At 37.7% G+C, this 22540-nt stretch overlaps 3 protein-coding genes across 9 annotated transcripts; 1 reads left to right on the forward strand and 2 right to left on the reverse strand.

The window, feature by feature from the left end:
* The first annotated feature begins 447 nt into the window (after positions 1-447).
* LOC111016288 (chorismate synthase) lies at positions 448-7336 on the forward strand. 4 transcript variants are annotated; one of them, XM_022291611.2, is made up of 10 exons: positions 448-1331; positions 1461-1559; positions 1726-1928; positions 2489-2685; positions 2849-2957; positions 3069-3379; positions 3611-4021; positions 4598-4679; positions 4787-6358; positions 7029-7336. In XM_022291611.2, the coding sequence occupies exons 1-10, from the start codon at positions 1264-1266 to the stop codon at positions 7184-7186; spliced, it is 3210 nt and encodes a 1069-aa protein (XP_022147303.1). In that variant the 5' UTR covers positions 448-1263; the 3' UTR covers positions 7187-7336. The 4 variants fall into 4 exon arrangements, with proteins under 4 accessions (XP_022147303.1, XP_022147305.1, XP_022147304.1 ...); XM_022291613.2 differs by having other exon boundaries at positions 4850-6358; XM_022291612.2 differs by having other exon boundaries at positions 4601-4679.
* A 1124-nt stretch (positions 7337-8460) lies between these two features.
* LOC111016340 (protein REVEILLE 3) lies at positions 8461-15436 on the reverse strand. 2 transcript variants are annotated; one of them, XM_022291709.2, is made up of 10 exons: positions 15224-15436; positions 14924-15143; positions 14762-14845; positions 13634-13691; positions 13117-13240; positions 12863-13036; positions 12618-12746; positions 11939-12048; positions 11707-11766; positions 8461-9044 (listed from the first exon to the last, which is right to left on the reverse strand). In XM_022291709.2, exons 2-10 carry the CDS (start codon positions 15130-15132, stop codon positions 8940-8942), a joined length of 1053 nt encoding a protein of 350 aa, XP_022147401.1. In that variant the 5' UTR covers positions 15133-15143; positions 15224-15436; the 3' UTR covers positions 8461-8939. The 2 variants fall into 2 exon arrangements, with proteins under 2 accessions (XP_022147401.1, XP_022147403.1); XM_022291711.2 differs by lacking the exon at positions 14762-14845 and having other exon boundaries at positions 15224-15388.
* On the reverse strand, positions 13634-22068 carry AN (NAD(P)-binding Rossmann-fold superfamily protein). Of its 3 annotated transcripts, none has more exons than XM_088124577.1 (8): positions 21196-22068; positions 20485-20647; positions 20263-20393; positions 19279-20079; positions 19144-19191; positions 18553-18666; positions 17580-17692; positions 13634-13691 (listed from the first exon to the last, which is right to left on the reverse strand). In XM_088124577.1, the coding sequence occupies exons 1-7, from the start codon at positions 21781-21783 to the stop codon at positions 17621-17623; spliced, it is 1917 nt and encodes a 638-aa protein (XP_087980703.1). In that variant the 5' UTR covers positions 21784-22068; the 3' UTR covers positions 13634-13691; positions 17580-17620. The 3 variants fall into 3 exon arrangements, with proteins under 3 accessions (XP_087980703.1, XP_022147307.1, XP_087980702.1); XM_022291615.2 differs by lacking the exon at positions 13634-13691 and adding an exon at positions 17348-17459; XM_088124576.1 differs by lacking the exon at positions 13634-13691 and having other exon boundaries at positions 17348-17692.
* Between the last annotated feature and the right edge of the window lie 472 nt (positions 22069-22540).

Consider the following 22540-nt stretch of genomic DNA (forward strand, 5'->3'; position numbering starts at 1 on the left):
GCTAGATGGGTTGGTGACACACGTATTTATTTATTTTCCCGAATTACCACTTAATTGTTTTTTTCCATTGTAAAAAGAAAAAAATTGTTTTTCTCAAAGAATATACTAAAAAAGAAAAAGACACATAAATTAGATTTTGGAAAAAAGGAAAAATTTTGAAAACAAATTAAAATTGCTCATGCTCAATGCAAGGTACCGGAGCCGGCGCGCTAAAAATATAGAATTCGGAGGCTCAAATTTATTTTAAACCCGTTTTATTTTTTTTTTCTCGAGGGTAAAATTTCCCACCACCACCACGCTCCAAAACGTCGCGTGAAGAAAACGTCCAATAATATCGAAGCGAAGTGCCGAAGTCTTGGGCGCGTGGATTACGGGGAGCAACATGCGCGTGGGGTTACCTCAAAGTCGTAACTAAGTTGAATTTTTTAGTTTTATTATTTTGTTCCTCATTTCTGATGGATGTGGTTTAGGTTGATGAACAGAGATCAGAAAAGCCAGCACTCGATTTCTCTCTCGCGTCCATTACTCGGGAAAATCCATAGATCAAAAACCCTAAGCTTCCAATCCGTGAAGAAGCTCGTATCCATGGGGATTTCTTTATGAATTAACTCGCGTTTTGGATCCAGGTGTTCTGATTTTTTTTCCATGTACCAAAACCCTAGTTTCAATTTCGAGCTATCGGATTGAACAAAACCCTAGGATTTGTTGTGGTTCAACGTCTCTGATTACGAGTAATAACGAGAATTTCGTTTGTGTTGGATGGATCATACGGGAATTGGATTTGTGATTTGTGGAAAGCGCGATTCTACGTAATAATCTGTTTTATGGGGTTGAGTTTTCATTGAAAAAAGTGGTAAACGGGAGTTGGAGATTGATAAAATTTCAGCGAGTCGGTTTGGGTGGATGGATTTTCACTTTTTGCTGGATTTGTTGCGCATTCAGCTGGATCAAAGATGGGATTGCCTCTGAGTCCGCGTTTTTAATTCTTCCCGACTTCAATTAGCTTCGCTTGAAAAATTATATTCGAGGACGAGGTGATGGGGAGAAGTTGTCAGTGTGTTGCCTGCATTGAATTAATTGGTTTTCTTTCATGAACGAGTTGGTATAGCATCTAATAAGTGTAGAATTAGCTTGCGGCAATTCTTAGGCGGCTTTGTTGATAAACCTCTGGTTGTTGCTCAGTAATCTGGCTCTGGTGCTGTTCAAGACTTTTGCATATTGATCGACTGTGCTGGTAATATTGTTCAGGCCAAGCATCGCAGAATGAGCCTTATGAAGGATGATTCGAACTCACACGATCAGACCGCTACAATAAAGCATGAGTTGCAAAAGTAATTTTCTACCATTTGCAGTTCCGGCTGCAATACCTGTGGTTTATTTTCTCATTTCTTCCTGCTCCTTTAATATTCGTCTTCCACTATGAATATGTGTTTTGTTGACTATATTTTCCCAATCTTTAGGAAATCCAAGATTTCTTACACGAGAGATTTCCTCTTGTCCCTGAGCGAATTGGATATTTGCAAAAAGTTACCGAGCGGTTTTGACCAATCAATTATCTCGTACGATGCTCTTTCCTGAATTTTATACTGTTAAATTTTTATTTATTTTTTATATGCGCAACTGAAGTCCGTACCATAGAAAGTAAAGAATCAACGATAAGCCTTGTGGTCGTTCTTGTTTTCCTTGTTGAATTATTTTTCTGAGTACACGTTCCCCCTTGTGCAGTGAATTTGAAGACGCTTCCTATGATAGGCAAAGAATTTCTGGAGGTTTGTCTTTGAATAGTTTTAGGCGAAACGAGTATGGTTCATCACCACCCAGTAGGGCAGAAGCGAATAATTATTCTCGTCGGATACATGGAAAGAGGGAAGTTCATTCTTCGGGACGAAGTGATAAAGATAGTGATTCACAATCTGATAGGGATTCAGGTAAGGTCTCAGCTTAATCTATTATCAAGTTTAAGTAATTACATTGTTCCATACAACTTAATCTGAATATCGCATCCTATCCGGCTTGGTTAACTGTTGGGTTTCTTCTGTAGTTGATTTAATTTACTAGAATACTGCTGTTTCTGAAATCATTTCAGTAATGCATGTGTGTTCATGTATATTTATAATCTTAATTCTGCCATCGTAAGCTGGCCTAGTGGTCAATAAGGATCAATGTAAATAGGATTAAGTTTAAATCATGGTGGACACCTACCTAAGATATAATATCCTACCAGTTTTCTTGGCAACCAAATGTAGTAGGGTCAAGCGGTTGTCTCGTGAGATTAGTCGAGGCGTACGCAAGCTGGCCCGGATACTCATGGATTAGAAAAAAAAGCATTGTCAGCATTGCTTCATTCCAAAGCAGAGCAACACAAGAATATGTTGTTTGTATTGGGTTGATACCTTATAAGTGTAGACTTGAGTTTGTTCAAACTATTCAATTCTGATTTATATTGTGAATTGCTATGATATTGACCTTTTAATTATTATTTTAACAGTGGATTCTGGGTGGCGTTATGGTGATCATTCTAGGAGGTCTTTGCAGGGTCCTGAACATGATGGACTTCTTGGCAGTGGTTCTTTTCCTAGACCATCTGGATATGCTACAGGATTTTCAGCGCCGAAGGTTCGAGCTAATGAGCAATACCAGCTCAACAGAAGCAATGAGCCATATCATCCACCTCGTCCTTATAAGGTTCACATCATATTTCCTGATATCTCTACTTGTGAACAATTAATTATTTGTCTTTAAACACAAGCAGAGTCATTTTGTTGAATTGGTAAATGAATTACTCAACAAGAATTTGAAATTATGTTGATTAAGCCTTCCTTATGCATGATTTTATTTCATTAATCAGGCTGTAGCTCACCCCAGAGGGAATATTAATGATTCATACAATCATGAAACTTTTGGTTCTTCTGAGGACACAAGTGAGGATAGGGTTGAAGAGGAAAAAAAGAGAAGAGGTAATCACTATTTTCTCCATGATGCTTGTACACTTTGGCACATCTTCAGATTTTGTTCAAATTGTTTCTCCCAACAATTGGTACATTCTATCTGAGAAACTTATTTTGCAGCTTTATTTGAGTCGATGAGGAAAGAACAACACAGGGCATTTCAAGAAAGTCAGAAGTCAAATCCTGTGAAGCAAAGAGATGAGTTTGGCATCATGATGCAGTTGGATGAGTCTAAAGATGATAAGAAATTGCTTAATACAAGCAGTGGTTTTGATGAATCTATCATCTTACAGGCTTCAAAGAATGATCGAGAAAAACCTTTTCCATCACATACAACTGTATCTAGGCCACTTGTGCCGCCTGGATTCACGAGCAATGTGTTGGAGAAAAGCTTTGGAACAAAGTCTTCAGTTAATCCTCATTTTCTGGAGGTGATTATTTGTTTTTTTTTTATCATATTGTTGTGGTTTTAATAGGTCTGATTATAATGTTGTTTCCCATTTTAAAGTTGTCAATGTCCAATGACTCCAAGCTTCTACAGGTTCCTGTGCAGTTTGGCTTTTTCTGTCATATATCATTATAATAAATAGCTCTTCTTATTGACCTCATTTGGCAAAAGTTAACTATTTCATTAAGTGCACATATGTTCATCATTTTTGTAGGTTAAAGATGATGTTGTTGACAAGTCTTTGCAAACCAAAGATGAGCATTTGCACAATGGAATCTCTGAAGATTTAGTGGAGAAAAATTCATCAGAGCAAATGGGTTGCCCTGAGCAATATGGGAAAACAAGCATTAATGCTTCTGCTAACAACACTAGTGAAAAGATTATTGATCTTTTTTCAGCTGTAGACATGTCTAATAAAACAACTGGAATTGATGTCGAATCCCTTGAAAGTTCTTTGCAAGCTCTTCAAGCTTCTGAAAACAGAGCAGTTGCTGATTGCAAGACTGAAAAGGTGCTGGCGAATACAGCCATTGGTGAAACAAGTCAAGTCCATTCATCTTCAATCTTGGAAAAACTTTTTTGCAGTGCCATAAAGTTAGATGGCGGTGCTACTAATTTTATTGAGGTACTCATGATTTCTATAGCATCCTTCGATACCTGTTTTAACCACCCCACCCCCATCCCCACAAACACACGGAACTGAAAAAGAAAAAGAAGCATACCTCCCTAGTTATTAATGTTCTGTCTGCTTAATAATTTTATTTGTGAGGCAGCATTCTTTTAATGCACTACATGATTTATTTAGAGGTTTGTTGAAATATTATATAACAAATCATTTTTACACATTGTATTAACTTTCTGGTCTTGATCTTTTAAGTTTGACAATGAAATACATGAAACAATATCCTATGTGTATTATTATTAGAAGGTACATGATCCTAGGTACTTACCCAGCTTAGGTTTCTCAAATATCAAGTTATTAAAAACAGCCATAAAAGTTAAAAAAAAAATGCAGAATTAACTCCAAACATTTGGATATTTTTTCTGAATTGCAATTTTATCATAGGGAAATAATTGTATAGTGACAAGCATTTGGTCCCAATTGAACGTGGGATGATATAATTTGTAACTATACCTTTTTCGTTGCATGTCAAATTATGATGCATCTATCACTGATGTGTGTTTCCCTGGTCTTATGTAGCAGCATGAAAATGAGATGGAGGATGCATGTAGCCCTCAAAATACGCAATCTTCTAAATTTGCTCACTGGTTTGTGGACAATGGTATGTTGGTAAAATTTCTACACGCGAAAGATTACCGAATACCAGTGGCTTATACACTGATTTGCTTTGAGTTTTTAGGGCTCATAGCTCATTTTTTCACCATGCAGATGGGAAACAGGAGGATGGCGTTTCACCTAAAAGGTCAAATGACTTGCTTACTTTAATTGTAGGTGGAGAAAAGGGTGGATATGACATATCTGATGTTGCTTCTGAGCAATCTCTGCCTACTGTTGCATTTCATGGTTATGAATCTGCAGAAAGTTATATCACATCAAGTGAAACATCGTCCAATGCTCAGAAGACTGAGCCATTTTATGATAAGAGTAAGCCAGAGGCTGTTTCTTCGATCCTTACCTGTGAAGCCGTTGAACAGACACTGCTGTCAAAAATGAGCGAAAATGACTCAGCTTTGCAGCCGTCTGATCAAAGATGGAGTCATTCTGATGCTAATAACAAGCATCCAACTGGAAAAAGTGATGATCATGCATCACAACACCTTCTCTCATTGTTACAGAAGGGTACGAGTCCGATGATTGTGGGATATGGCAGTGATGATGGTTGGAATATGGGCACTGGAATTCACAATAAAAAGGAGGAAAGTAGCCACAACATTTCAAATCCAGGCAAGACATTAACTCTTGAAACACTTTTTGGGTCTGCTTTTATGAAGGAGCTTCAGTCAGTTGGAGCTCCAGTTTCTGCACAAAGGGGTTCGTCGGGGTCCGGAAAAGTTGATGTTTCAGAGTCTCATGGTCCGATCATGGATGATGGTCTCTTGTCCAACAATGAAATTCGACCTAGTATGATTAATCATGATCATGGTGATCAAAGGCAGCAAAATCAACCAGATTTAGTTCGTGGGCAGTGGTTAAATCTGAATGGCCCTCGACCTGAATTGGATTCTTCTCATCCCCAAGCTAAGTTAGGACATAAGATTGGCGGTTATGATGGACCAGCTGAAATGCCCTTTCCTGAAGAGGACAGTCTAATCATAAGCGATTCTATGAATTTCCAAAACCTCATTTCTATCGGGAATTCAATTAAACCTCAACCACTGTTCTCACACCACACACAGGACAACAATTCTGCAATATTTAACTCTGCCTTTAAGGATGAAAGGCCTAGCATGGGAGGTCTAGAAGGGCTGCCCTTTTCAGCTAGCCCCTTTGATAGGAGGGAGACTGAAATGCCACATCGTAAAGCTCCTGTTCATTCCTCCTTTCCCCAGCTTCATCCCTCACAAGCGAATAATGTCAAGTTGTTTCATCAATTTGAATCTCATCCTCCTAACATGAATTCTCAGGGAGAGTTGCTGTTGCCAGAAGGAATGGTTCATCACGACTCACCATCTAATCACCAATTTGTAGCAAATATGCTCCGTCCTCCTACCTCTGGATTATCCGGATTTGATCACTCTATTCATCACCCAATGTTGCAGCAGATTCAAACTTCAGTCAACCTTCCCCCACAGCATCTACTACAAGGGTTATCTAGAGGTGCACCTCCGCCTATGACAAACAGAAGCGTTCCTCTACATCCTCACTCTGTCAGAGGTAGTGCGGCACCTCCCCAACCCAACAACCAGGTTTCTGGTTTGGTGCAGGAACTGAATTCAATCCAAGGTTTTCATATCGGTCAGCGTGTGCCTAATATGGGTGGCCCCAGAATACCCTCTCCAGGTAACCTCTCATGACATTTTGCTTGCACTTCAGGCGCTATTTTTTTTATTTTTTATTTTTGATTTAATTGATTTTATTTTATTTACCGATAGACCAGTTCCCATTTTCTGCGTATTTGGTCATTATTTGTTTACTTTTTGCCAAATCGATATGGCCACTATTAAATGTTGCTGATTAATAATATCTTTTGTCCTTTAGCAAAATGAAGCAATTTTAAGAACTTTGACCCATTTGGTATTGGTTCTGCTTAAGACCTTCTTTACTTTCCAGTTGCGTTTGGCATGTTTTTTGAATTTTTTTTTTATTTATTTAAATTTTAAGTGAAGCACTTCTGATAGAAAATTAGTTAAATGTTCCCTCTAACAGAACTTTAAAATGTTTTTTTATCTGTTTTTAGAATTTCTTGAACCACATTAACTCATTGAAATTTTTAGAAGTTCTTTTAACGGGTCTAAAACACTTTTTACCCCTCTTTAGAATTTTAACCAAATACGATTCAATTTTTTAGTCGAGCACCTGCAAGCTAAACAGACTTATTCGAGCTTAAAATTCCCAGTCTCTGTGCATGTCTGCTGTTGAATACACAAAGCAACATAAAGAAAGGCATTTGAATCGTCTTATTTAGTGCGTGGCTCTCTTTTTTATTTTGTTTTCTGGTTTAAACTTACAGCTCCTGGTATTGGAGGCAACCAACCCGATGCAATTCAGAGGCTCATCCAAATGGGACACAGATCAAACCCACCAAAGCAAATTCATCCTCTTTCTGCCAGTGGCCATGGCCAGGGGATTTATGGCCACGAGTTGAACATGGGTTATGGGTACAGGTAATTGTAACACTCTTACTTCCTTCATACTTGCCCAAATCCTTAATTTCTCCGATAGAGAATGGACCCAATATGCTCCTCTTAGTAGGATTGAGTGAGAAATGTAAGTAATGAATCCTTCTTATGTTTGTTTTGTCGATTTGTCTTTTGCTGATTTCCCGCCTGATTTTTTAATTTGAAATGAAGTCCAACGTAACCTGAGAAAGAGAAATTAGCAGGTGAAAGAATTCACATGGTTTTCGCTCTTAGGCATTTTAAGAAATGGGTTGTGTCTTCAACAGGGTTTTAGTAGGGAGCCATTTTTACTAGTTAAAACTTTCGAGGCGATTCAGTCAACTTGGGGAAGAGGATGAAGTGGGGGAACCCATCTTTGCTATATTTGGCTCACCAAGTATTCGTATGCTAGATTGGGGGAAGTTTCTAGTACCACGCCACTACTGTTAAAGAATGGTACGATCTACAGAATAAAATAATATATTATTTAACGTGTCAAATGGTAAATGAAAGGAGTATATATTCTCGTAGAAATTTTCTCCTAGATCGAGCTTTTCTACCAACGGAGTTTTAAGCGATGTTTAGCGTGCATTAATGAAAATGTGTAGGTTCAGAAGTAGAACAGTTGTGAGCTGACCGGGAATGAATTTTGAAGTTAGAAACTTCATAGTATTTTTAGAAATATTTGTTTCCCCGAAATGTAATCTTCATAGTTGGGTTGGTTTTAGATGATTTGGATTTGCTTTTTAAAGAAAATAAATAAAAATTAAACTTTGCTGATTTATTAAGAATAATGTCTATTTTTCAAAATTACCAACTAAAATTCAATTTTATATCTTTTTGTTGATCAATCAATTGCATTTCAAATGGTATTTTGGTTAGTATTGTTAGTTATGGCTGATAAAAGAATGATATTTTAACTAACTAGTATTAAAATCCATTAAAAGTACAAACATAGAGTAGGTTTTCGTTTTATTATAGTTTGACTTAAATTTTCCAAATGGTTCTAAAGGTGCGAACTGTTTTAGAAAGCAACATTGGACAATTCAGTAGGGATGTCATTTTTTCTTATGTCTTTGAATTATGTAATTCTCGATGAGCTGTTTCAAATTTCATTTCACTTAAGCAAGGTTGATGAATCGAAAAATCGTCTACCAATCGTGTTTTTGGCTATTATATTGGCCAAACTTCAAAGCAATGTATCATCAACTCAAGCCTAGGCAAAATATTCATGATTTCAAGTTAGTTTATTGCTTACAAATGTGTATCCTAAAGAAAAAGAGAGACCAGAATAAATAGTTATCAACTTTTTAATGGCAGTAAATACGTACGATATTGTACCATGTAATATCATAAATAAGATCATTTTATGACCCTACCTTGTGTCGAATATAGTTTTGTTCACATTATTATTACATCTATAAGATACCAATTAGCATTACAAACCAAATACAGTGATACGCACTCAAGCCTCTATACATGATCATCCGCGGGGAACAAAGCACACAGTAAAATCACTGAATCAATCCTACACTGCTTTATGCTCAACTTCTACCATGTACAAGGATACATTCCAAAAAGGATCACCGTGCAGTACTAGATCGATCTATTCGTCCACATAATGTACTGTGCATATACAATATATGTGACAAGAAACGTTGGCAGAAGTTGGCTTCCCGACCCGACTTCTAGTTCTTCGATATTATTGTAGCAACGGGACAATCTTGATCCCGATGGGTAGCTTGTATTTACCTTATTATTTTCTAAGCGATAATGGTATTATCTGATCTGACAATGCATAGACTATTATAGAGGCTACCGGATTTAGCCTTCTTCAAGTCCTCATCATGTGATGAAATCAATCTTCTCTGTATTAATTTCATAGACATATCAGTAATCTATCGTTATTGAGAACCAAATAGTGTAAAGAAAAAAAAAACAAACAATAAATTAAAAAACAAAAAACAACAATAGATGACAAGTAAACCCCCAAATAATAGTTAATGTAAATATATGATCAACTGGTGTGCACCTATTAAACTAAAATGAAAGCAAGAGTAATTAAATCATTGTAGAATAAATTTGTATAAGAATAATTTCACTGTTAGAATGTCTATTTTACTAATGCTATCTACACAGTAAGTGAAATAAATCGACTGGCTGTACTGCAAAATTCTACTTGATACCTTAAATGACAGACTATAATACATTTTAAAGCTGAGCAGAAACAAATATTGAAGTTTCAAGAACTTCAACTGCCCTACTGGTTAGATAGAGACTGGCGTGCTCCCATCCTGTTGGTCTCAGCTTCAAGCCCGCAAAGTATCAGTTGTCTTAGTCCTCTTAACTAATGGTATGGGAAAACGTTCTCCATAATCCGAACGTCTGGCTTTAGACCTAGACCCCCATGTGACCGACACCAAAAGCGTGAACTTCACAGTGTTTGACATTTCACTGCCATGACCACCAGGAATGTAGACTTTCTAACAACAAGAGGCTCTTCTCATTGATGTAGTAAAAAGAATAGATAAATTTGATATTCCTCCTAGAAATTTACAAAACAATCTCCAATATGAGATAATAACAAATTACAGTTGGAGTAACTACAAAAGGAACATGAAATTCAACTATATCCAAATCTTCCTCCCAGCTTTCCTTGTCGTTGAAGATTCAGGAATTTCTTTCCAACCAACCATCCCTTTAACAGCATTGGTCCACAGAGCTTCACCCTTCCATCACCAAATAAGAACTGCAACAAGTATCCTTTTGCTAGCTATGGTAGCTAAATCTTGAAGATTATGTGGCTCCAACACTTTTAGTCTGAAGAACACCTAAAAACAGATGGTCTTGGCTTCCTTCGGCTTACTTACATAAAACATACCGACTTAAATTGGGCACCCTTTCTGAACTCCTTTGGTTGTGTTCATACTTCCATTACACGAGGTGCCATAGGGAATTTGCCTTTTTGGTTGTCCATCGTTTCCACATAGCTTAGCGAGGTTCTTTCCTTGAGTATTAAGTAATCTATTAAGCGAGAAGAAACTGTGAGGAAATGAGCATCTGCCATCCACACTCTTCAATCAGTACTACTAGTCAGGGGAGAAACAAAAAAGCATCGCCCTGTTTATACTGATTTAATTCCCACCCTATTTGTCCCAGACGGTCTGTGACCTCCTTTGGTTGCACAACAGCAAAATAATGGTGAAGGTGAAGGTATCTATCAGAGAGTTTTATCCCCCGTCCACTTTTCCTTCCAAAAGTTGGTTTTCTTCCTACCAAATAAAGAGGATCGCCAATAAAAATCCGTCATGAGACTCCAGTCCTGGTCAGTTGGGTTGATATACAATAGGGAAACAAAAGCCAACTAAACATAATACTTGGGCCAAAATTTGCCTTGTCACTCTCATAAAATACTCACCCGTAAGTCTCTTGGGCTCTCGAATCATAATTTTTTTTCCTTAAAAAAAAATGGGCACTCGATTCTCCCCCACCAGAAAGCAGCTCCATCTCCATCTCCTAGATATCTCTCTTTCTCGCCATCACTGCTGCTCTACTCTCTCTTCCTGCCAATCACAACTGATTGAAATTTGAATTTCCTTCTCGAATTTATTGATTTGGTGTGCTACATATATTGGCTCCTTCAATGGTGAAAAATAGTTTCGCCTCTGAATGTGTTAGAAATTCAACTATAAGGGGGAACATAACAAAGAAGTTAAATAAACTAGGATGCATCGTCAACCAGGACTGATACCCCTCTTTTCCCTTTCTTCCAGTTTTTCTTTGGTGGGGGCGAGGCTCAGACATTTTTCATGCGTCTGAATGTTGTTGTGGCTGTTGTTTTTGAGTGGAGATGAGCTGGTTGAGATTTGAGAAGAATCCCTCCTCCTTTACATATGGGCTCGGAACAGATGCTGTCAACAACGGTCTATCTAGTTCTGACCCAAAACTAAACCAATCAAACCGGATTAACCAAAATAAACAGTTCCAGTTTAAAATTGATTTCTTCATCTGCTTGCTGCTAAGGTTTTGCAATTTTAGCCTCAAAACAACCAAACATCTTGGTTCTATTGAAGGTTTGGTGGAAATTTGATCAAACTGACCTGACGTCAATCCTATTAGAGTACCAAAATTATTCATACTGCTCTTATTCAAATTGTTTGCTCGAGGTTCATGTCCCATGAAACAGTGTCTCCTAGAAATATAAACTTACCTCGAGTGGAAGTATATCGAGAGTTGTCGGTTATTTTGCAAATGTTTCACATCTATATACTAATACAATGTCATACAACCGTTGAACCTAGGTTACTTGAATGATGACTCAGCTAATTAGATCTAAGGCCAGGTTGGATGGGGGCATAGAAAAGGTTGTAGTCTGTAGAGGTGAAAAGCAATAGAAGGAAGTATTGGATCCAAACAAGCTTGAAGACCAAGTTATTAGGCTACAATATATAGTTGAACCTCAAGAACCTTGAGTCAACATGTAAACCATAAAGCATAAACACTAAATGAAATCATAACGATAGAACTTACATGATTCTCAAATTCTGGACTGAGCAAGTTGATGGCAAGGTTTTGCATTAAAAGCAGTGCCTGGGAGAAACAAACATATTTTTTAAGCACATGACAAAAGCAGCTTTACAAGTAAGGAGAATAATAACATGACAAGTTAGATCAAGAAATAAGACTGCTGCTACGTATTTATCATTACAGCTACCAAAATATCATTCCATGATGTCATAGACATTAAAATTATAGTGCATACCGTCTCTAAATCTATTGGGTCCATCTGTCTTAGTCTCTGAAGATGACCAGAGACACTGGGATCAAAAACACTGCCAATAAAGCTGTAAACCTGAGCAAAATCTGGCATTACTGGAGTGAAGCAAAGTAATGATGTTAATAAGTGCATGAATGAAAATATAGAAGTTGGCAAGATAAAGTTCCAGTTTTTATAATATAAGATGATACTTCGGTTTGACCAGTATTAATTAAAATGAAAAAATACATATGCACCAGAGAGGCAATAAGGAGTTTGAAAAGAGAGATGAGAAACTAAAAGGAAATTTTAAGCAAAAAGACAAGAGATGACCTAGAAATTTTGGAGGGGGTACAGATAGTGTTAGTTCGTGGTACGAGCTCAACAATAATTTGCATAACCAATTTGAAATCATTTTTTAAAATTCCCGAGCTGCTAGGCTCTGGAAGGATATCTCATCCTTTTTGCATCTTTGGTAATTTTTACATATGAATAGAACGGTCTTTTAGAGAAGAATATTACATTGAATTTAACATCCAATAATCCTTTTAGAAGAGGAATAAATCAGGATGCAACATGGCAATAACCCAATTAAAACAATTGCAAAAATATATCATAGTCAAATTGTTTAGAATTGTTGATTGCAAACTGAAAGACTATAATGAACAGTAAATTGAAGACATACCTCTGTTTCGCATGCTCTGATCTCCTTGTTCAGAAATTTCTCCAATTTTCCATGTCCTCGGCGTGCTCTCATTACTGCTACTGTAGCAACAGTTACTTGCAAATGTCGATCCAGCTAATTTTACACCATCTAAAAATAACATCATTAGTTTCAAAGAAGATTTAAAGAATAGACGTCATAATGATGGAAGAAACCAAAAAACAAAAAAAAAATTCACAGTAATAAAGAAGGATGACGATTGGAACCTTTAGGTACTTGTGTCGTCACATCAATAGTCGGCACAGGACTACAGCTCCAAGAAGAAATATTAGCGTTTGGACAGGGATGTCCAAACCCTGCTGTTGAGTCTGGAATGTAAATATATCTTTGTTCGAAGGGAGAAGATATAGGTTGATACGTCCCAGGATTCCGAGTGGTCACTGGAACCATCAGAAATTACACATCAATTCATATTATTTTTAAATGAAAGATCAACTAGCCAAAGAAACAATATACTGACCATTCTTAGGAGCTTTTTGTGGGTATGGATGAGATGCCTTCTTCTTCGGTCGAGGAGGAGGTACGTGCTCGCTTTTCCCACTCTTTTGGATCTTCAGAAAATATTTTTGAGCATGACTCCGAATCTGCAAGCCCCAAGGACAGAACTCGCAATTAAAAATAGCTGAAGAGATCTTCAGTAAAATTAGCTAGAAAAAATTCGGATTAGCATGAAATACATGATACACAAAGAATGGCGTCCAAATTTCATTTATAGCATGTGGACGGTAATACTACTAATCTCCAATCATCACAAGCACTGAGATTTTGGAATTTTAAGGATTGGTAAAATGTTACATAAATAAACTGAAATCTTAGACCTCAAGAAGACATCATACTGACTCCATCACACTTATAAGGACCAGCCCATCAGATATTGAACTTTCTTCCTTGAACCCAGTTCACCCAAAAATAAAATAGAAAGTTACGGAAACATAACTTTGGAGAAATGAGGAGTTCATATCACTGTGAGAAATTACCTGGATAACTGTTTTTGAGCCAACAAATGCTTCTATCTTCTTCCAGTCACGATCAAATCTGTAGGGAGTAGAGCACAAATATACAAATAAAATTAAGAAATGATTACATAAGAAGCAAGGCCAAAACCAAGCTCTTATTAATAAACTATTGATATAGCATTGGTGATATTGACTTCATATTGAGATTCTAATATCCAGCTACTGTGAAGGCATCCTTGGCAAATTTCCAAAGAGGCTCGCATTTGTTAAAGAACCCTCTAATCACTTCACTTACGAATTTCTCGCAATTAACTTTAACATTCAAATTGCCCACATCATCCATTCATGAATTTCATAACAATGATGATAAATTTGAGGTTTTAGATGAAGACGATCAAATTCCCTTGGTCTTTTCTTCATCCAAAGGACTTAAACCCACAATAAAAAGATCATCACTAAAGGTATAGGATGGTGCCCTTTCCACATTTTAGACAGAGAGAAAAGAGTATTACCCCCAAGAATTTCGGGAAGATTTTTTTGACGAACTTTTAAGAACGAGAGATCAAAAGAGAGAGAGGTCAGACACGAGAGGGATAATAAAAGGTTCACGAGCTAATGGGAAAACGAAAATAAGTGTTCATTAAAACTTCAAAAAACCCAAATCCAAAAACAGTGTTCACTCTTTTACATCTAAAAGTGCAAAAGGTGGTGATGCGATTCGCCTAGACTTCAAATGTTTCGGAAACAACACGCAGTCCCTTGCTTCAAGTACTTGGCGCGAAAACAAGATTTTCATATTTATGTACGCGCCTCGAACCTAGAACAATTCTCACTAATTTGTAAAGAGGACGTGAATCTCCCTCATTAACGTCATATCGGTTGAAGAAAGACTTGAACACCTCTGTTTAAAATATAGAGTAACATAAACTAAGAACTAAGAATGAATCGTCCAATCAAAGATAACTAATATAACAGGAGTTCAAGCTCCACAACCTCAGGTCTGTTTTGACCAATTGGAAGAGTGTAAAAGACGACAACAAAGATCCTCTGTTTCCTTGTCCGAATTTGTAAAACAGAATTTACTGGTCATTGCACGAAATTCCAGATATTCAATCACTCAAAGTCATTGAACGCCATACTTTTGCTCACATGTAAGTCACAGAGAAATACGGACTGGCCAAAAAGCAAAATTCCTCCTCGGAAACTTTCTCGTCCTTTCCAGAATTCTCTCCGCTAAAAAACAGCGATAAGAAAAATATTCACACAATTCATTTGAATTCCCCATCAGAGAAAGGAAAAATCATCACTCACAATTGAAGAGCTTCAAGAAACTTGTCGTGCTCCTGCTCCGTCCAGCTCTCCCTCGACTTGGTAATCGTATAAGGCTTCCGAATCTTCTTGCTCACATCCTCCGAAACCGGGAAGGCAGTGGCACAATATGAGGTCGAAGTAGCCGGAGTAATAGTTCTTACTGAAGCAGTTTGCGGCGGAACAGAATCGATGCCCCGAAGCCGACTCATATTCGTCGAATCTGAGCAAAATCCTCGAGTAGGATGAGGATTGAGATTCAAAGACACCAAAAAATCATCAAAAGCTTCGAGAAACGCTTACTTTAAGATCAATCGTCAGTGTTGTTGGCTTGAATTCACCAATTTCCTCTGGTTTTGGCTCTAGAGTTTTCGCTTTCTATGGTGGAGTTGGGCTGAGTACGGAATGTGGCTTACAAGTTACAATACAACCGACTTTCGGATTTGAGCGAGCGAGAGGGAATACAATAATAATATAATATTGTAATTCTGTGTTCCAATCGTAACCTGTTTCGTTTGTGGTTGGATATGGACCGTACACGTGGCGCGTGGAGGTTCGCTTTGATTGATCCCGTGGGTGCTTTTGTCGCTAGGCAGTGATGGATTAGTAGAGAGGACGCGAGAGAGGACTTTCGTTTTCAATTTTTTCTAAAAATGTTTTGTTTATAAATTTTGTTCAATTTTGGAGACCATATTTCAAAAATTCAAAATATTAACTTATTTAATATAAATAAATCACATGGATGTTTCTTGTTCTTGGCCTTTTCATCCTAAAAGGACAAAAGGCGTCATTTTACCAAACTAATAGTTCATTAATATATCCTATTCAAATGAAGTGTGTGATAAAAATTTAACTCCAACCAGTATCGAGATTTTCTTCTATAACCTATCACAAGAATCAAGTCAGAATCTTAACATTAAGACTTTCTTTTTATAATACCAGTAACCAGACTTCCCTAACGAACTCATGCATCAAACACGTGCTTCGTACCAATTACGAGACAATATTTAAAAAGATACTTTCAAGCACGACTCTAGAACACCCGATTTTGAACTAAACAAACTGAAACTTGTTAAAACTACGAGCTAAACAAGTGTTCTCCAATTGACATCATCTCTCGAAACTCGCACCCCGAATCCAACGTTTAAGGGAGAAGAAGGATTGGGCAAAGAAAAGGAAATGGATGAGTGTTGGGAAAGGCATGGAGCACTGAAACAGAATCGGTTATCCGTTTGAGAGAGAGAGCGAAAAGAACCTCTGCGTCGCCCATGGTAGGCAAGGAAATCGCATAAGAACATTCTAGTTTTTTTTTTTTTAATCCACATCCACGTGTACTCGCCAGCCAATCAGAATGTGCCACCACAGCTGATTAAGCAACTAATTGCTGTCCTAGTTCTCGTATATTTGGCAATAAATGTCTAATTAATGTTTAGTTTTTTTTCTTTTCTTCTTTCATAGGATTTGATGGATGATAAAAAATAACATGTTTCTTTCATACTGCCATGTGGGAAACTTTTTGTTACAATACAAGCAATAAAGTAAAGCAAACTTTTTTCTTGATTTTTGAAAAAATTAATGTCCATACAAATCAACTGAATATGAACAAAAATTTCAACAGGAGATGTATAACAGTTTCGTCATTACCATATGATAACAAACCTATACTCGCCGTAATAATTGGAGTCAAACCTGGTCAACTTTCTACCTCATAAAAGAATAGGCAGAAATATAAGTAAAGTGAAGTAATGAGAAACTGACAAGGTGATTCCTCGGGGGAGGATGGATATTGACTTCATTTCATGGAATAGATTTGTAAAAAAGGAACAGGTAGAAGTCACCGACCATTTTCGACCAAAAGGTTGAAAATTCGAACTTCTGCCCCTACAAGTTATTGAACTCCAAAAAAGAAAAAATAAAAAACAGAATCAAGCTAAGGTTGGCATTTCCCGCCTAATTTACCTTTTCCAACAAAAATCCAGACTTTTCAAGCACTCATAAACGTAAACCATGTATCTCATTGACCTAATTGTGTCCACACACATAAAATAATAAATAATATTAGGTACACAATACTCATCTTCCACTAAAAATGGGGTGGAAATATGGGTAAGGACTGTTTATGTTTGAGAATACAAGCTTCAACTTTAAGTTAGCATTTTTCAAGGTTAATGGACATGTTTTTGAATTATGTGCTTTGAAGGCCAAAAGTTGTTTAAAAAGCTTCACCTAACCTACCATCAACTTTGACTTGAGGATTAAGCAAAGACATAGTTTTTTTTTTTTTATTATACTATGAGTCGAAGTTTTGCTCTCCTATACTTAAGGGCACCCACACCCACCCCAAGGTTCAGACTCGAGAGACATCGAGAATTTTTTGTATGAAGCTCCCCATAAAGCAAAGACATAGATTTACACTTAGAGATCTACTTGAGGGAGAAAGTGCGTTCAATCTTTAAGAAATCTCAGTAAAACTCTAAAATAGATTACAAAGTACACTCATTCATCCACAGGCTGAGCATAAAGCCAACAACTTCAAAGCCTATAGTAAAGAAGGTGGCATTTAGATGGCAAACAAGGAAGAAAGAGGAATAAGGTACCAAAAACGAGGAAAGGAGAAAGAATGCTCTACAACTTTTAAAGCTTTCAAAATTATGCAAACCTTGAATTAGTGGACAAATGGGGTGGAAATTTTGAAGACTTCTAATCTAACCAGCGAGTTACTCCATCATCGCCTACGGTTGCCAGAACCTCGATGCGCACATCCAAAAGTGCCTACAATTTTCATCAAAATAACCAATACCATAGAGATGAGCGGAAGAAAAGGATTGAGCTATAGAAAGAAGTTCTTACGCATCACATACTGCAAAAGCAACAATGGTACTATGTGACATTACATGTTCTCAAACTGTGAATGTGCAGACAGCATAATACAAGCCACACATAGTTCAGAAAGTATGTGGGATGACTTTTAACAGTAATCTTGAGTAAAATGCTTCTTTAATGGATAGATTTAGGGGGAAAAAACGCTAATAAAGTGCTCACTTTCAATGCACTTTAGAATTATTAAGAACACATTGGACCATATAACCAAACACCGTGAAAAAAATTAATTTGAAAGTACTTTTAACTTGACTAAAAACATATCTTTAGTGTTCATTCAAATATGTATTTTAAAGCAATCTGCTTTATAAAAAAATGTTTTTTATTTATTACCAAAAATGGTAGATTTTTACAAAAAAAAAAAAACTTTTAATTATTTAAAATAACTTGGAAAACTATTACAAAACACACTCTAAATTGGTTGTCTAAAAAACATTTTTTTTTCAAAAGCTAAACTAACTGACGTCATACATGGAAACATGAGACTTTTCGATTAAACAAATAGAAAGCCCAAATGGCCATATCTTACTAAACAGATAAATCAGGCATTAGAATCACATCCACAAGTATACCAAGTATGGTCTATAGAAAACTACACTCTCCCCCATGGAGGGAAGAGGGGAGAGGAAAGTCAGATAGATCTTCATTAGAACTAAACCTTTAGGGCCGAGAGAGAGAGAGAAGAAAATAACTACTACTTACATGAATTAGAAATGGAATGCAATCAAGAAAGCAATAAGAAAAGAACTTACCATTGGGTTTCTACAATTGACCAGCCTACATTCGTCCAGAGAACCTTCAAGCGTCCAACTCTCCCAAACATCAAAACTGTGGCTAGCAAATACGAACTCCGTTCTACGATTGATCTACAACATGAAAGTCAAACCACACCTTCTTAAGATATAGAGATAACAAATTAAAACATTTTTACAACAACCAGATGGGCCTCGCTGAAGTGGTTTTAATTCCATGGGTTTTTATTTTACCCAAAAAATAAAAAATAGAAATAGAAATGGTAAACATTTCGTTGGGGTGAAGTGAAAAGTTGCGATGGATAGAGGGAAGAGCCACTTAAGCCAATAAAAAAGAGCTCCAATTGGCATGCATCATAAAAGGGGAATAATTACAGAAATTTCAAAGATTTATAACCAAAAAAAAGTTTCAACCCTATTCTGCTCAGTTTACTTCTATTTGCCAAAATGTTCCACTCTTAATGAGAATAACATCAACGTCTTCATACAATGTGTGGGTGTGGGTGTGGGTGTGGGTGTAGGTGTAGGTGTGGGTGTGCACCAAGACTCAGAGTTCTAGCCCAATATGGTACAGCAACCTTGTACTCTTACCTGCAATAACTTCCCGCCAGCAGATAGAGATCGTAGACCAATTGTGTCCTGAAAAATAGAGTATCGTAAGATGATACCTCATACCAGCCATCAAATAGCAACAAAAGTCCAACAAAAGAAGGTTCCCAAACAAACCTTGCTTCTGAAAACAACAAGAAACTGTGCAGCAGGGTCTCTTTTTGTCACATCTGTCATGGTATCAAGAAACCAACCGCCACCTTTAACTCTTTGCCGGGATACATGGAGTGCAGGACGATCTCTAGCATATATGGCTACAACATAGCCGTCTTTCAGCTGATCAATTGACTTTCTAACTAGTTTTTTGCTGGATTTAAGTGATGGATCTGAGGTAGATTCTTGCATAGACTCCATAGGCACTTTCCTGTTTCTTGATTCATCGGGGGAAGCAAATCGAGAACTTGAACTTAATACTTGATCTGTGCCACTCATAGCAGTATCATCCTCTCGGTGAGAGGTGCTTTCTTTTTCTAAAACAAGAGAATCGTCTAACTTTTGTTGAGATTTTTGACGTGTATGCCTTTTTTTGGCTTTCTTACCAGACCTACTGCGTCTTCCATCAGACCGGGTGACAGTAGTCTGGGACAAACTGGAACTCTGAGGCTGACTGGAAGTCTCAGTTGAGAGAGTCAACCCTTTCTTCTGGGAGCTCTCTGAAGTTAAGCGGTTATCATCAGTCAACTGCTCAACAACTGCAAGCTGAAGGGTGCCTTCCCTGCCTCGGCCATCAGACTGTTCTTTTACCTCACTAACTTCACTTTCGTCTTCATCCCCGTCAGATATGGCATTCTCAGGAACTGCCCCATCAACAAAGAATGTTTGTAATATGGAGATGCATTTCTCCCTGATCTCCATCCAAACTTCTTCACTGTAATCTGCACTGTGTGGAAGTATCAAAACATTTGGCATTTCCTTCACCTGTGGCAAAGTTATGATTTAATTTGACTGTTAAACTAGAATCCTTTTAGACTCTTACCCATTCTAGAATTCCCACTAGTTTTGGAACCATGGATAGGTGAAGTATGCGATTAACAATGAGTTGCAACAATATAAGATTCAAAATGCTAACACTCCAAAATAACCCTGGCAAAATTTACATACCCATGCTTCCATCCACTGTGGCCCCTCAGCACCATCCAGAGCACAGCCAGCCAAGGATCCGTCAATCAGAAGTTGTTTCACAGCACAATCATCCAATAATTGGCTGCTACCAGTATTAACAAGAAATGCCCCTGTAAAATGCGATAATCTCCCATTAACAGATAACAGATGGAAAAACAAACTTTCAATAATGAATTCAAATTCATGCGCATTAATACATACCAGGCTTTATATGCTGCAGACATTCAGAATTGATAATCTGAACTGTATCGTTTGTAAGGGCACAGTGAAGTGATATAAGATCACTTGCAGCAAGCAAATCATTGAGAGTATCCATTCTTCGAGCAGCAGATGGGAATGTTATTGTAGACTTGCTCACCTTTCCCTATGTAAAGGGAGTCCAGAGCAAAAATGTTTTTAAAAAATGCCAACAGTCAAAAAGAAACATAAACTATTGCCAGTCAAGGTAAAACGCAAACAAGTAGATGAATAATGAATTTACCAATAACGAGGTAGCAGGAGCACTGCTACTCCCACATTCATGAAGCTACCCAAGATGAAAAAAGTTGGAAAAATTAAAACCACCGGGTAGATATGAACTAAGAACAAATGACAAGTCCTTGTAAAACTTCACTTGGCCCAAAGTCTAGTGCACCAGAAGACAGGGGAATCAGAATTCTGCTATATCAAGTGGATATCCAATAGAATCAACGGTTTCAATTTGTAGGCATCATATAAAGCCTAGTGCGGAGATCAAAGAACGAATAAGCTGACTGGAAGTTTTACATTGTCACTCAAATCCCAATGAACGCAACCCTCCCAGATCCAACAAAGACAGTACTGCAATCTAGCTATGGAATCACGTCACTTGGAACCAAATACTCTAGGGAAGTAAAAGAAGACTTAAACGTTAACTTAAGCAGCGATACTTACATCATTGACATCAAAATAAAGCACGCTAATCTTGAAGGCTAAGCTCCTCGTAGCCAAAGCCCTAGCTGAAGAAGATCTACCAACTATTCCCAGAACCAATCCTCGACACCGCCTCATTCCACGGCAAAGAGGCTGAACAGACCCAAGCCATCCCGAAGCCGAGAGTGTATGGCGCGAGAGTAGGTGAGTACGGCGAAGCAAGCCGAGGAAAAGCGCCATGACAGAGTCGGCGATCTCCTCCGCTCGGGAAGTATCGACATGAACCAAACGAAGGCCGAGATCCGCAGCCAAAGCGGAGTCGACGGAGCGGTCAGCAGAGCCAAGGCAGAGGATAAGATGGTAAGGATGGAGCCGGCGCTGAGCAGCCCGCGGGAGGTACGCAAGCGAGTGAAGAAGCACCGCCGCAGCCGACTCGATTTTCCCGTCCGCCAAACGACTGAGCGGCACATGCTCCACCACCGCAACGCCGGCCAGACAGTCCTGTTCCAGCGAACAATCTTCGATGCAGTTGAGAGTAACAACCAAGGGGAGAGGCTTAGGGTTATTCCGATGAGGCATTGCGGCGGAGGATCTGAGATTGCTGTGCATCGTCGCCGCCTCCGTCGCAGCTGCTGAAATGATGCTGCCTCCTCGCCGGAGCTCGTATATCTACCGCAACAAGGGGCAGAGGCCGTGATTCCGGTGGAATCTCAAGAGAAATTCAACATGTCTTCACCGGCAGTGGTTGAAGTAGCTGGTTGAAGGTTCCTTCCGGCGAGGGGTCGTTTTTCAGAGCGGGGAAAAAGTTTGGTTTTCGGTCAGTCAGATCTGTGCCCTCCACCAGGTTATTACATACCCTCGTGATTTCACTTTATTCCCTTCATGTCCTCCCTTTAAATTATTGCAACCATGACCATATTATTCCTATATACTAATTTCAATTTTCAACCCAATAATCGATTTCAAATTTCATTTGCAAATATGATGTTGCTGTGATGTCCTCGATCCAATTGATATTTTAGTCTTTATATTTTAATATTCATTTTAATTTAATCTTCCTACTTTTAAAAATTTATTAGCCATGTTAAAAGATATTACGTTTTAGTTAAATTATAAAATTGATCCCGATAGTTTTGATATAATTTTATAAGTTTCAATTTAATTCATATTTAGTTTCAATTTAGTTACGGTGGATTCCTTAAATATTAGTCATTCCTGAATTATAGGGCATCCGTTTTTTTTTATTATTTTATTGTTTACTCAACTTTGGGAAAAAAATTAAACCTCAATTCAACCTACTAATGAGAAATAAATAATAAAAAAGTAAATACATTAATGACTACTCGTGAAATTTTGACCAAATCAT

Source organism: Momordica charantia (genome assembly GCF_013281855.1).
Source record: "Momordica charantia cultivar OHB3-1 chromosome 5 unlocalized genomic scaffold, Mcharantia_2.0 BLBB01000005.1, whole genome shotgun sequence".
Lineage (NCBI taxonomy): Eukaryota > Viridiplantae > Streptophyta > Magnoliopsida > Cucurbitales > Cucurbitaceae > Momordica > Momordica charantia.